At 53.4% G+C, this 13639-nt stretch overlaps 1 protein-coding gene across 1 annotated transcript; it reads left to right on the top strand.

Annotated features, from left to right (window-relative positions):
• Positions 1-647: 647 nt before the first annotated feature.
• On the top strand, positions 648-6171 carry CRABP2 (cellular retinoic acid binding protein 2). The gene is made up of 4 exons (XM_010838219.1): positions 648-856; positions 4749-4927; positions 5138-5254; positions 5720-6171. The coding sequence occupies exons 1-4, from the start codon at positions 787-789 to the stop codon at positions 5768-5770; spliced, it is 417 nt and encodes a 138-aa protein (XP_010836521.1). The 5' UTR covers positions 648-786; the 3' UTR covers positions 5771-6171.
• The last annotated feature ends 7468 nt before the right edge of the window (positions 6172-13639 follow it).

Here is a 13639-nt window from a genome sequence, read left to right on the forward strand (position 1 = left end):
TGGGGAGTCTCGGGCGGGGGGCGAGGGTGAACCCCCTCCCAGCGTCTTCGAGTTGTTCCAGCAGGGGGTGCCGTTGCCTCACTTAGGTGCCTGGTCCCTGAACCCCAGGACCCCCCAGCCTCTCTCGAGTTCGGAGCAGTCACCCTGGATCCAGCTCCAGCTTCAGCGGAGCGGAGCTCGGCCGCCCCAGCTCCGACTCGCAAGGAGTGGTTCACCAGCTGGTGGTGTCGCCGGGTCCGGCGCCGAGGAGCAGAGTGCACAGTGTCAGGTTGGGGAGGGATGGGGAACAGGCGAGATGCGACCCTGTGCCTCGGACTGCAGATGTGAGACCCCAGCCTCTGTGCCCCGGACCCGGCGCCCTCCCTTCTCGGTTGAGAGCCCAATCCTAGGGCTCGCCCCCCGTCCGCCTCCTCATCCACCCACTGGCGCGGGAGCCAGCAATCTCCAGCCCCCTCGGCGAATTTTGGACCCGCCCATGGGTCTAGATCCGGAGGCCTTAGTGGGGGTGGGGGTGGGACGGTAATGCAGGGACCGGGCTCAAGGCCCCCACAGGTGGGGAGGGGGGCGGGACGGAAGGCGGGGCCACCTCGTTCTTGGGCAAGGGCGGGTCCGCGAAGGGTATAAAAGCTGTCCGCGCAGGAGCCCAGGCCGGCTTTTGGGTTGTCCTCGGACGTTCCCGGTTTCCTGAGTCCCGCAAGGCGGCGGAGACATCTCTTTTGAGTAAACGACTCAGCGTCCAGTGCTCCAGTGGAAAGATCTAAGGGGCCCGCCACTAGCGCCGCCACCATGCCCAACTTCTCTGGTAACTGGAAAATCATCCGATCGGAGAACTTCGAGGATTTGCTCAAAGTGCTGGGTAAGGAGATTTTTGATCGCTGGGGAGAGAAGAGGGGGTGCCGAGGCATCGGAGGTGGGTATGAGAAAGAAAGGGAAGCTGGAACCAAGGCGTGGGAAGCTGGGCGCCTACATCCCCAAGAATAGGGGCCAGACGCCTGGGTCCTGGGGCGCTGGGCCGGAATACCTAAATCCTTCTTTCTCCGGCGGGGCGCCCACCGGTGCCAGCTGCTGCGGTGACTCAGCCTCTGAATCAAGTAGAAACCAGAAGCACGAGGTCGGTATCTCTTGGGGTGAGGCAAGGGGGTTCTCCGCTGTTCAGAAGCTGCACACACTGCGTCCAGGCTGAGTGCCTGGGTCTCTACCCAGCCGAACCCCCCGGAGGCATTCCTGCCTCCTTCCCCTTTGCCCCCTGCAGGTAACCCAATCTCCGGGGGCAGATTCCTTACCTCTTTGCCTCGGGTTCCGCCCACTAGGTGATCCATCACAGCAGGGCCCCCAGATTCCCTTTTCTTCCCCTTTCAGAACTTTTCCACTGTGCTCCCCCCACCCTCCATCTGTGAGACAAATATTTTCCTACAGCAAGCAACTAGAGTCCTAAAATCGCTCTGGATAATTATCACTTTCTTAGATTTCAACAAATGGCTTCGTGTGAAACCCCAGCCACCCCCTCCTTTTCGGAAAATCCAAGTTCTCCTCTCCCTCCCTCCCTCCCTGGAGAGCCGGGCTGCAGCCCAGCTGGTTAAAGGTGGAAGAAGTTGAACCTACCTAGACTGCCTGTCCCAACTCCTGTGTGCCCCCCGGTGTCTGAGGGGCCGGGGTGGGGGTGAGGGGGTTGGGGGGTGGGTAGAGAAAGCCTGGACTGGCTGGGGAGAGGGTTTTGAAGAGAGATGGAGATTAGTCAAGAATTCAGCGACTCGGAAGCCACCTGGAAACCCTGGAGCCCTCCATTTCTGGCTTGAACAGACTCTGGCTGGACTGGGCAGAGGGCACCCTGTGTGGGGCAGGGAGCTGTAGAAATGAGTTAGGAATGAGGAAAGGTCTGGAATGCTGCGAGGAAAGCGAGGATTTCCACACCCTTCCTCACTGTTAGTTCTTCTTGCAATCTGACTGCAGTATTTCTCGGAGTCCTGTCAGCCTTTCTTGCTCTACCCTTGTTGAAATGAAAGGAGAAAAGTTTTCCCTTCGGAAAGCCTGGATGCCGTTCCTCCCCCATCATCTCTGGATGCTGGCCCCTCTCCCTAGTGAACGAAGCAGTGGCCTGGAGCACCCGCAGGCCCCGGCTGGAGGATTAGATCCCAAGCCCAACCCTGTTGTCTGTCTGTCTTCAGTCTGTTTGTCCTCCCTGTGGGGTCTCTCAGCGCCACGTGCCCTCCTCAGGGCTTGCTGAGGGGACAGATTGAAAACAGACCCGTTAGACAAACACAGTCCTGAATCAGCCAAGGTCAGCTGAGCCTGGCCCCAGCACCACAGTCACCAGAGGCCACGGGAGGGGTGTCCTCTCTGAACCTAGCCTTGCTTCCGCAGGAACCTCAGTCCCTTCTCACTCCTCTTTGTCCTATTCAAGGGTCTCTCTCCTGGGGAGGGATGCTCAGGTATTTGGAGGATACCGGTACCTTCCCTTGTGGCTCAGCTGGTAAAGAATCTGCCTGCAATGCAGGAGACCCCGGTTCAATTCCTGGATCAAGAAGATCCTCTGGAGAAGGGATAGGCTACCCACTCCAGTATTCTTGGGCTTCCCTGTGGCTCAGCTGGTAAAGAATCCTCCTGCAATTCAGGAGACCTGGGTTCAATCCCTGGGTTGGGAAGATTCCCCTGGAGAAGGGAAAGGCTACCCACTCCAGTATTCTGGCCTGGAGAATTCCATGGACTCTATAGTCCATGGGGTCACAAAGAGTCTGACACAACTGAGCGACTTTCACTTCTAACTCACTTCACTTCTTCGTCCCATCCAATATGATGGTCATGGCACATAGCTTCCCAGGTGGCGCTAGTGGTAAAGAACCTGACTGCCAATGCAAGAGGTGTAAGAGACGCAGGTTCAATCCCTGAGTTGGGAGGATCCCTGGAGGAGGGCATGGCAACCCACTCCAGTGTTCTTGCCTAGAGAATCTTGTGGCCAGAGGAGCCTGTGGGTTATGATCCATAGTGTCACAAAGAGTTGGACACGACTGAAGCGACTTAGCACACATGCACAGCACGTAGCTAGCCACTCCTGTTTCTGTAACGGGAAAGCTAATTGTTAGATAGCAGGATGGATTTCCCAGGTAGCACCAGAGAGTGAAGCAGTCTGTTTGTTCAAGGAGTTGGAGCAGGATGTGTTTCTTTTACCAGGTCAATTTGTCTTAGGAACCTCAGTCATTGCTCCCTGGTCCCAAGAGATCAGCAACCAAGAAATGGGCCCCTGGGCTCCTGAGGGACAGGCCTTCCTCCTACTCCCTTCTGCCTGCAGGAGAATGGGTCTGTGCTGGTGCCAAGGGGAAAGGGGATTTGTTTCTCTAGGGATCCAAGTCTGGAGGAGAGCCGGGGGTCTGGCCCACATCAGGGGAATCCCAGGCCACTCACCTGGCCCAGCCCAGTTTGGCCCCTCATCCTCATCCATTGTTTCCCGGAATGGTTCTGCTCCAGTTCAGGGCCGGAGGCCAGGCCAGGTGAAGCGGTGCAGGGCTTGGACCTGGGCCCTAACTAGAGATGCCTCCCGGCCTGCTTGACTTCCTGGCAGAGGGCTGCTCTCTCCGGCTACCCCATTCCTTTTAAATAACTAGGGAGAGGAGAGAAGGGGTCCAGTCTGGGAAAGGACAGGGGGACAGTCACAGGGACTCTGAACCCACAGAACCTGAATGAGAAGACCTGGGCCCTGAAGTAGGGTGGGTGATCCTGGAGTCGGGGTACATCACAGGAGGGGAGGGGAGTGTCCCTTTCTGTCCCTTGAGGGGAGAGGGACGTAGATGTCTTCCAGGAGGGCAGGTGAACAGGAGTCTGATGCATGGAACTTTGAGCCCCAATTCTGGCTTTTTCTTTGCCTTCCTTTAATCAGTAAAAACAACAACAATAAGAGTAGCTACTGTTTGAAAACTTACAGATGTGCCCGGCACTGTGTGTGCTCCAGCCTAAACACACATTGTCCCATTTGATAGGCTCTTGAAGAAGCTATTGTTTCCACTTTACAATTGAGAAATCTAAGGTTCAGAGAGGTTAAGCCATTAGCCCAGGCTCACCCAGCCTGAAAGGGAGGGTGAGCCAGATGGAAATCATGGCCTAATGGATCTTATTTCACAGCCTGTGGCTTCCCCAGGCTACAGACCATTCTGTAGGGGGACACAGCTGTCACACCCCCTCCCCTGTTGAGAATCCCTGTTCCTTCTCATTCTGGGAGGGACAGAGACTCAGCAAATCAAGGCCACCAGACAGGGGAGGTGAGTAGGCAAAGAGGGAAGTGGCCGCTACTTCAGGACATGAGTAGTGAGCGCTGGCTGAGGAGAGTCGGCCCTGCACATGAGTGGGGGTGTGGACACAGTGACTCTGATGAGCCCACCCCAGCAGATGGTCTCAAGCAAGGTGGACAAAGGACCAAAAGTGAGGTGAAAGGAGCCAAGGGGAGTTGTAGCAGGATGAAGGGACCAAGGAGAACTGACTGCAAAGCTGAGATGTGGGATCCCAGTGCAGGGCTACTGACGCATCCAGGTGGAAGCTAGAAACAGAAATCCCAAGGGAGGCACTGCCTCTCTGCCCCTCCTCCCTGAACCCACCAGCCATCAGGGCTGCACCACCTGCCCTCCCTTCAAGGTGCTTTTTGGACACGCAGGAAGCCTCCCTCTCTTCCCAGTCGACTCACAGTTCAGCTTGCTCCTGCTGTTTCCTGGGGAGGGTGTGAGGCAGGTGCCTGGAGTGTCCATCCTCTACCCTCCCTACAGGGGTGAATGTGATGCTGAGGAAGATCGCAGTGGCTGCAGCATCCAAGCCAGCAGTGGAGATCAAACAGGAGGGGGACACTTTCTACATCAAAACCTCCACCACCGTGCGTACCACAGAGATCAACTTCAAGATCGGAGAGGAGTTTGAAGAGCAGACTGTGGATGGGAGACCCTGTAAGGTGCGTGCAGGGATGGGGTCCCTCGGGGTCATGGGATCCATTGCCTGGTGTCTCACCATGACATTTTCCAATCTTTCCCTTGACTCTTTCCTCCAGTTCCAGCGGGGAGAGTAGTGTTGGTGGATAGAAAGGTGGCACTTCCTCTGTCCCTCTGTTGGGCCCCCTTGTCCCGGCTGTGGGCCCAACTCACCTGGCCACCCTCTCACACAGAGCCTGGTGAAATGGGAGAGCGAGAACAAAATGGTCTGCGAGCAGAGGCTGTTGAAGGGAGAGGGTCCCAAGACCTCCTGGACCAGAGAACTGACCAATGATGGAGAGCTGATCCTGGTAAGGCTTCTTCCTGCTTTTCTCCTAGCTCAGACAGAGCAAGCCCAGTGCTACCTTCAGAGATTTTCCAGGACATTCCACAGTACAGGAAATTTAAGAACAACGGTGGCTGGTCTCTCTGTCTCCTGATGGAGCTGCTGGGGCAGAACTAGGCTGTCTGTGTCCCAGGCAGTACCCTTGTGCAAATGCAAAAGGGTGTCCCTTCCACGTGGAGCAAAGGACTTGCTCTGAAAGGCCCCAGCAGTTCTCTGGGGGGATCTTCCTGGCTTGGGGAGGGAGGCGTAGAATGGACCCTGGGCCTCTATTGTCCTCCATCACATGATGCCCAGGCATTTTGTGAACCGTCCTGAGCCAAGAAGTAGGTTTGGACCTGGAGGCCAAGCAGAGTACTTCCAAGCAACCCTCCTGCTCCCAAGCACAGGAACCAGGGGCCTCCCAGGCTAACAATGACTTCTCTCCCTTCAGACCATGACGGCGGATGACATCGTGTGCACCAGGGTCTACATCCGGGAGTAAGCGGCTGTGGCCCCAGAGCCACCAGAGCTGCCCCCCGCCCATGCTCCCTGCCTCCTGCCCCACCCCTTCCTCTAGGCTAGCTCTCCCCTCATCCCAGTCACTTCTGGGGGTCCTGGGTTGCCTTCTGCAGGGGCTCTCCTTTTATTGACCCCTCCTCTCCTCCCCATATATCAACACGATGGATGGACCCCAGATCACCAATTCCAGGATCACTCCCCCCACCCCCGCCCTGGTCCTAGCCCCAAACCAGCCCGTAGCACCATCTCTCTCCTTTTCTGCAAGGGGACCCAAGGGCCTAAGTAGGAAAGACGGGCCCTCTGTCTTCCATTCTTTGTCCCTGTAGCCCATACGGTGTAGAATATTTATTGGTTAATTTTATTAAAATGTTTTAGGAAATAAAACCTGTCTCTGGCTCGTTGGGAAGGGGCCGGGTAAGTCAGCTGGGTCCAGCTTTGCCTTTGAAAGGCAGTGTGAGAGAGTCTGATGTTTCAGCAGCACTGGTGCAAGGTTCACAAGGCGGAGGGAACCACCTGGCCTTCACCCTCCTCATCACCGGCCCTTCCTTTGCTGTGGAATCCATGACCATCACCTTCACTCCCCCTCCTCCAGCCTCCTTTGTCCCCAGCTCTGGCTTCCAAAGTTACTAAGGCCTCATCCTCTGACTCTCAGCAGGTGCTGAGCAACTGACTCCCACCTTCTCCTGTGATGGTGACATAGCTCCCTCCTCCTCCTCCGATTGTTCCTTCTCTCTCCTCCAACCGCAACGTGTGGGCGACCCCAGGCCTGGCCTTGGCCTCCCACGTGGCTCCAGATGACTCATCACCGCCCACAGGATGGCCTTGCTCTTGCCCATGTCTCTCTGTGTCTGAGACAAGCCTATCTCTGCCTTGAAATCTCTCACTCTGCCCCGTCTGCCACATCTGCCCCGTCTCTTGGATCTTCCAAGCCCCTTAGGTCCTCCTCCCACGCACCTCCCTGAGCCTCCACACTCAGTTCCGTGTCTTCCCAAATTCCATCACGATCTCTTTCACACGCCACTGCACTAGACCCAGCTTTCTCATTGCTCACCTGGTTTATCCAACAGCAGCTCCTAACTGGTTTGCCTGTTTGCAATTCACGTTATCACGATGTGATTGGGGCCAAGTGAGCACAAGTGATAAGCGAGGTTCAAATCCTGGTTCTTCCACTTGCTAGTTGTGACTTCAGAAAAGTTACCTGGTTTTCCCTGGGCCTCAGTTATCTGGGTCGTATTTTTTAATTGAAGTATAGTTGATTTTGGCACTGGCAGGCAGATTCTTTACCACTGCGCTAGGGAAGATCCCCTGAAGTAGGAAGTGACAACCCACTCCAGTATTTCTTGCCTGGAAAAATCTGTGGACAGAGGAGCCTGGTGGGCTACAGTTCATGGGGTCGCAAAGAGTTGGACGCAACTTTGCACACACACGTAGTTGATTTACAATATTGTGTTAGTTTCAGGTATATAGCAAAGTGATTTTTTTCAATTTTTTTCCATTACATGCTGTTATAAGATAGTGAATATACAGTAAATCCTTATTTTATATATATTAGTGTGTATCTATTAACATCATTGGAGAAGGAAATGGCAACTCACTCCAGTATTCTTGCCTGGAGAATCCCATGCACAGAAGAGCCTGGTGGGCTACAATCCGTGGGGTCACAAAGAGTCGGACACGACTGAGTGACTAACACACATTAATATCGTACTTGTAATTTATCCCTCCCCCACCCCTTTCCCCTTTGGTGACCATAAATTTGTTTTCCATGTCTGTGAGTCTATTTCTGTTTTGTAAACAAGTTCGCTTGCTTTTGTCTGTTTGTTGCCACACTTTGTGGCTTACGGATCTTAGTTCCCCAACCAACCAGGGATCTAACTCTGGAACCCTGCAGTAGAAGTGCCGAGTCCTAACCACTGGACTGCCAGGAAATTTCCTATATTACTGTTTAAATTCCACATATAAGTGATATATAATATTTGTCTTTGTCTGGCTTACTTCACTTAGAATGATAATCTCCATCCATGTTGCTGCAAATAATCATACTTCATTTTTTTTCGTGGCTGAGTAATATCCCATGGATGGAGGAGCCTGGTGGGCTGCAGTCCATGGGGTCACTAAGAGTCGGACATGACTGAGCGACTTCACTTTCACTTTTCACTTTTCTGCATTGGAGAAGGAAACGGCAACCCACTCTAGTGTTCTTGCCTGGAGAATCCCAGGGACCGGGGAGCCTGGTGGGCTGCCGTCTATGGGGTCGCACAGAGTCGGACACGACTGAAGCAACTTAGCAGCAACAGCAGTATTCCACATCTTCTTAGGCCAGTTGTCTGTTAATGGGTACTTGGCTTTTTTCCATGTCTTGGCTATTGTAAATAGTGCTGCTCTGAACACAGGGGCAGAGTACATGTATATTTTTGAAATGTGTATATTTTCAAACTAGAGTTTTCATCTTTTCTGGATATATGGGATTGTGGAATCAGTTATTTGGCTTTTTTAAAACACAAAACAATGTAATTGAAAGGCTTATGTACTGGGAAGTTTCAGTCTAACTTCAGGTGTGGCTAAATCCAGCGACTCAAACGCATACGTCAACCTCTCCCTTTGCATCCACATCCTGCTCATCTGTTCCTTTGTGCATTGTTCACCTTCAATCCTGTCACAGAGAAATGATCTCTACGTCATAGGAAATGGGTTTCATATGCCTCCGGCTAACACGGTAACAGCTTGAGATCCACAAAGAAGCGGGACTCTCTCCCAGAGTCTTTATTTTGAACATCCGGGATTCAGTTTGCTTCTGCTCATACCACATGACCATCCCTTGGCCCCTGGGACTAGTCGCTGTCGTCAGGGCAAGGGGCCCACTGATTGGCCGGGCCTGGACCTCACACCACACCCATGGCCAGGGAACAGGTCTGGCAAGGTGATTAACAATCCCATCAGGATCCCATGGGATGGGAAGGAGCACTTATCCAGGGAAGAGGGCTGCTATGAGTCTTAGGTTTCTAATCTAGAAAACAGCAATTATATATAACATCTACCTCACAAGGATGTTGTAATAGTTAAATAAAATAAATCTCATTAAGTATATAGCACTTAGCAATAGTAAACTCTTGGCGTCTCTGATCTATCCTTCACAATGCTGCCAGGGGATGCTTCAAAACATATTGGGGCACTTCCCTGGGGGTCTAGTGGTTAAGAATCCACCTGCCAGTGCAAGGGACATGGCTTCAATCCCTGGCCTAGGAAGATAGAACCCGCAGTGGGGCAACAAAGCTTGTGCATTGTTGTAGCCACGCGTTTCGGGAAACAAACTCACTCAAAGGACAATGCAGATAGTGGAGTGCAGTTTATTACACCGGCGGGCCCAAGGCAGAGTCTCCTCTTAGCCAAGGACCCCAACCAGTTTTTGTGAAAACCTTATATACCCTAAGTGTACTTGCTCAAACCCACCTCCCCAAATTCCTTGAAACTAGTCTGGACAAGGTAAAAGAAAGATACGATCAAAGTTAACCCATGATTCATGTGTCACAAGACTAGATAAACAGTGGACGTTTATCAATAGGCCTGTGGTCATATCCCGATAAACATAATGGAATTTACCACTTTGTTCCGTTACAGAGATAATTAGCATATTCTTTTAGGCAACGGAGGAGAGTCCAAGTACAAGTCCTGAGGCTCTTTTATCCGGGGGTCTGGTTTTCCATTGTTATGCCATTTCTATAGACACCGGGCACCAAGTTCAGAGTCCACTGGGAGGGTGACCATGCGTGTAGCCTAATGTTTGCAGCCTGGCCTATATGTTTTCTGTCAGTCTCCTGTTAAAAGGGCTTCCCAGGTGGCGCCTGTGGTAAAGAACCCGCCTTCCAATGCAGGAGACGTAAGAGACACAGGTTTGGTTCCTGGATGGGAAAGATCCCCTGGAGGAGGGCATGGTAGCCCGCTCCAGTATTCTTGCCTACAGAATCCCATAGACAGAGAAGCCTGGTGGACTACAGTCCATAGAGTCACAAAGATCGGACACGACTGAAGTGACTCAGCACACACGACCTGTTTAAAAAACAATAAAACAAGGTACAAAATCCCCTTAGCTGCCGCCCCTCATTTTGTCCAAAATAAAGTCCAAACAGGTATTAGAAGCCTTTCAAGATGTGGCCTCTGCTTTTCCTGCGCTGCTCTTCGGGGCAGGCGTCTGCTTCCACCTCCCCTGCACGGCATGCTGCCCTCTCTGTTGACACCCAGATGCTTCTTCAAAGCCTAGCACCTCACATAGCCTGAAGGAGCCTCTCGCATCAGTGCTGACACTCAGTGGCCACGCTTCAGAGACTCTGTGTTGGGTGGGGAGCCTCCTCTGTCTACAAGACCAGGGTGCCCCGGGGCCAGGGCCTCCCGCTGCAGCCCTGTGAGAGGCCACAGGCTGTGGCTGAGGGCAGAGGGTCAGAACCAGGGGGCAGGGAAACACAGTCCCCGGGCAAGTGAGGCCCCTCTCTGAGTGTGGGGTGGGGCAGGGGAGGGGCCCTTTCATTTATTCATCCAACTATTGTTTCCTGAGAGTCTCCTGGGTGCTGGGCACTCCACTAGATGATGAGAACACCGAAATGAATAAAATGGGCAAGATTTCTGCCTTTATGGGGCATGTGGGGGGGGGGTAGGGGGAATAGATCTCAAGTAGGAAAAGATGATTCAAAATAAATGCACCAATAAATATATACAAATGCACCAATAAATATATATAAATGCACCAATAAATATGCAATCACCTGTTGTGGTAAGTGCTATGAAGGAGAAGGGGAGAGGAGGGAGTGCAATAAAGACCTCACTCCAAATGGGAGTGGGTGGAGTGTCAGAAGAGCAGGTGTTTTGGAGGACAAAGCGCTTAGGGATTCCCTGGAGGCCTCAGTCAGGTAGAGCAGAGGAGAAGGTGCTCTAGGCAGAGAGAATTACAGGGTAAAGGCCCTACGGACAGTTCGAGCAGTTCAAGGTCCTATAATTGGAGTGCAGAGCAGCTGGGGGTCATCAGTGACTGGATTATGAAGAGTCTGAAGGACATGAGAGCCACAGTACGTTTTTCTCTTTTTTTTGGCCTGAGACTTGCGGCTTGTGGGATCTTAGTTCCTGACCAGGGATTGAACTCCGGCCCTCAGAAGTGAGAACTTGGAGTCCTAACCACTGGACGGCCAGGGAATTCCCAGCATTTCTTATTTTAAGAGCCATGAGAAGTCACTGAAGGATTTTTTTAAAGGGAGTGGCATTCCATTTCTGTTTTAAGGAGCTTCTTCTAGCAGCCAGGTAGATGGATCAGAGAAACAGGGGAGCGAAGGAAAGCCATCAGGAAACTGATGAGATGCTCAGGCAGAAGGTGGAGAGAAATTCGGTGGAGGGTGCAGACTGTGATGCATTAGAAAGGGGGAAGAAAAAGGAAGGTGTCAAGAATGGCTGTCTGGGGACTTCCCTAGTGATCCAGTGGCTAAGACTCTGCACTCCCAAGGCAAGGGTTCAATCCCCGGTCAAGGAACTAGACCCCACTTGCTGCAACCAAGAGTTCCCATGCTGAAACTAAAACCCAGTACACAGCCAAATAAATAACTTCTTTTTTTAAGATACTGCTAAGAAAACAACAAGAATGGCTGTCTGGCTTTGGTTGCTGCTTGTGCTGTTTTCGGAAATGGAAAAACGAGGGACTTCTCTGGTAGAGCAGTGGATAAGAATCCACCTGCCAATGCAGGGGTCATAGGTTCGATCCCTGGTATGGGAAGATGCCACATGTCCCAGAGCAACTAAGCCTGTGCACCACAAATACTGAAGCCAGTGTGCTCTAGGGCCTGAGAGCTGCAGCTTCTGCGCCCGCGTGCCACAGGGGAAGTCACTGCGATGAAAACCCCGCATACCAAAACGAAGAGCAGCCCCCACTCACCACAACTAGAGAAAGCCCACTCAAAGCAACAAAGCCCCCGAGCCGCCAAAAATTAAAAGAAGAAGAAATAGAAATTGAATCAGGCTGGGCCTTCTGGATACTAGTTTTGTGTTTGGTTTAATCCAGAAGAGCCCTAACTCATCAGCCTGAGCTCTTCCTTTATCTTCTTTCTGCATCGTCTCCTCCCCTCCCACCCCATCCTTGACTCTGGCTCTGTCTGACCTGCATCCAGTTGCTGGCTCCCCAGCCTACCCATCCCCCCTCAACCTGACTGCTCATTCCCACCCTGGAGAGACCTTTCTTCAAGTCTTTCCTGCACCTTCCCAGGCCCTTGTGGCTGGAGCTCTGTCTGTCTGTTTGGGGCATCTGCTCTTGTTTCTCTGCCTCGTGTGTCTCTGAATACAGCTGTTGAAAATGGCAGGGAGAAGACACACTTCTTTTTCCCAGATCTCAGAGGGCAGGGACTGGGTCTCCCCCCTCAGAATGGGGGTTCTCTGAAAACAGTAGCTATTTGTCTACCCTGAGACGGGGGCCCCACTTTGGGCGGGCCCTTCCTCCTGGCTCTGCTTCTCCAGCACTTCCCTGCCTGCCAGCCTGAGATGACAAGGAAGTTACAGCCCTGGACACAGGAGATTGGATCAGGGAGTGGCCACCTCACCCATCTGGCCCAGCCCAACCTGTGAGAAAATCCCTCTAGCTTCCCCTCCCACCCCAAGGCCTCTTGGGCTCCTCTTCCGTTACCTGCTCGTATTACTCAGTGGTGCATTTGAGGGAAAAGGCATAGGAGCCCCCACCTCCTGCCTGTATCCTGAAAATTCTGTGAAATCTCTGTGGGCAGAGTCTTCTTGAGAGTCCAAGCTTCTCAGAGGGGAAGGAGAGGGTGAAACCTCTGAGGCAGGAACAGAGGGGCCTGCCAGGGTCACCGAGCCCCCGCAAAGGTCAGGACAAGCAGAGCCCAAGCGGAGAGGAAGGCAAAGACAAGGGAGGGTGTGTGTGTGAATCTCTCCTGGAGTTGGGGCTGCGCTCAACCCACAGGGGCACTGATGGGCACTGAGACAGTTTACACCAACATCTCAGGGAAACTGAGGTACACGCACACACAGACACACATGCACACACCAAGAAACAGGAGCATGGAGCTGAGAGAAAGGCCTAGAAAGGCCTCAAAACCAAGAGAGGCAGGGCACAGCTGAGACCAGAGAGGAGAAAGCTCTGGGGAAGCCAGGGCCCGAGGTGCCACTGAGGCCCCCAGAACCTAAGGGCAGCTCTGTGCCCATGTGTGGCAGGAGGAGCCAAGTTACTCCCCATGGGAGGGACTGGCAGAAGTGGGGCCAGAGACAGGAAGCCCTGAGATAGGAGCAGGGAGGAGGGGAGAGAGAGAGAAAGAGAGGGAGAGAGAGGGAGGGAAGGGAGGAGACCAAGGGAGGGGAAGACGGAAGAAGGCAGCGGGCAGGGATAGGAGGAGATCTAGGCTGGAGAGGGCTGAGATACTCAGGAGGAGGGGGAGAGGCTGGGAAGAAAGGGCCCCAGGGCTGGGGGTCAGAGGAGAGGAGGCACGCTGGTCAGGGCCTCTGACCCCAGGTCCCAACAAAGGTCTGCATTAGGACCACCACAGGCACAAGATGGATGGGACTGGGGCCTCCAGGCCTTTGTGGCAGAGGATTAAAGGGAGCAGGCTCTGAGGAGGGTCCTCCAGAGTCCCCCACCTCTTGTGGGCTCCCCTACCCCTCTCCACAGTGACCTCAGGACCCTTCAAGTGTCAGGGGAAAGGGAGAGACTACTGGGGTGGCAAGGTGGGTTGGGGAGGGGGCGGGGAGAGGAGTCCAACCAGGTGTTTCTCTTGGCTGGGCCAGTCATACCTGAAAAAGATGAGGGACAGGGTAGCCGGACAGCCAGGGGACCTGGGAAAGTCCTTCGGCCCATCTAGAATCTCCCTGGGCC

This window comes from Bison bison, unplaced genomic scaffold (assembly GCF_000754665.1).
Source record: "Bison bison bison isolate TAMUID 2011002044 unplaced genomic scaffold, Bison_UMD1.0 scf7180017864093, whole genome shotgun sequence".
Classification (NCBI taxonomy): domain Eukaryota; kingdom Metazoa; phylum Chordata; class Mammalia; order Artiodactyla; family Bovidae; genus Bison; species Bison bison.

Excerpts from the sequence above, each read along its gene's own strand:
- CRABP2 (XM_010838219.1), top strand. The coding sequence starts at position 787 with ATGCCCAACTTCTCTGGTAACTGGAAAATCATCCGATCGGAGAACTTC. Across the intron at positions 4,928-5,137 it reads TGGATGGGAGACCCTGTAAG|AGCCTGGTGAAATGGGAGAG; the intron begins GTGCGTGCAGGG and ends CCTCTCACACAG. Across the intron at positions 5,255-5,719 it reads ATGATGGAGAGCTGATCCTG|ACCATGACGGCGGATGACAT; the intron begins GTAAGGCTTCTT and ends CTCTCCCTTCAG.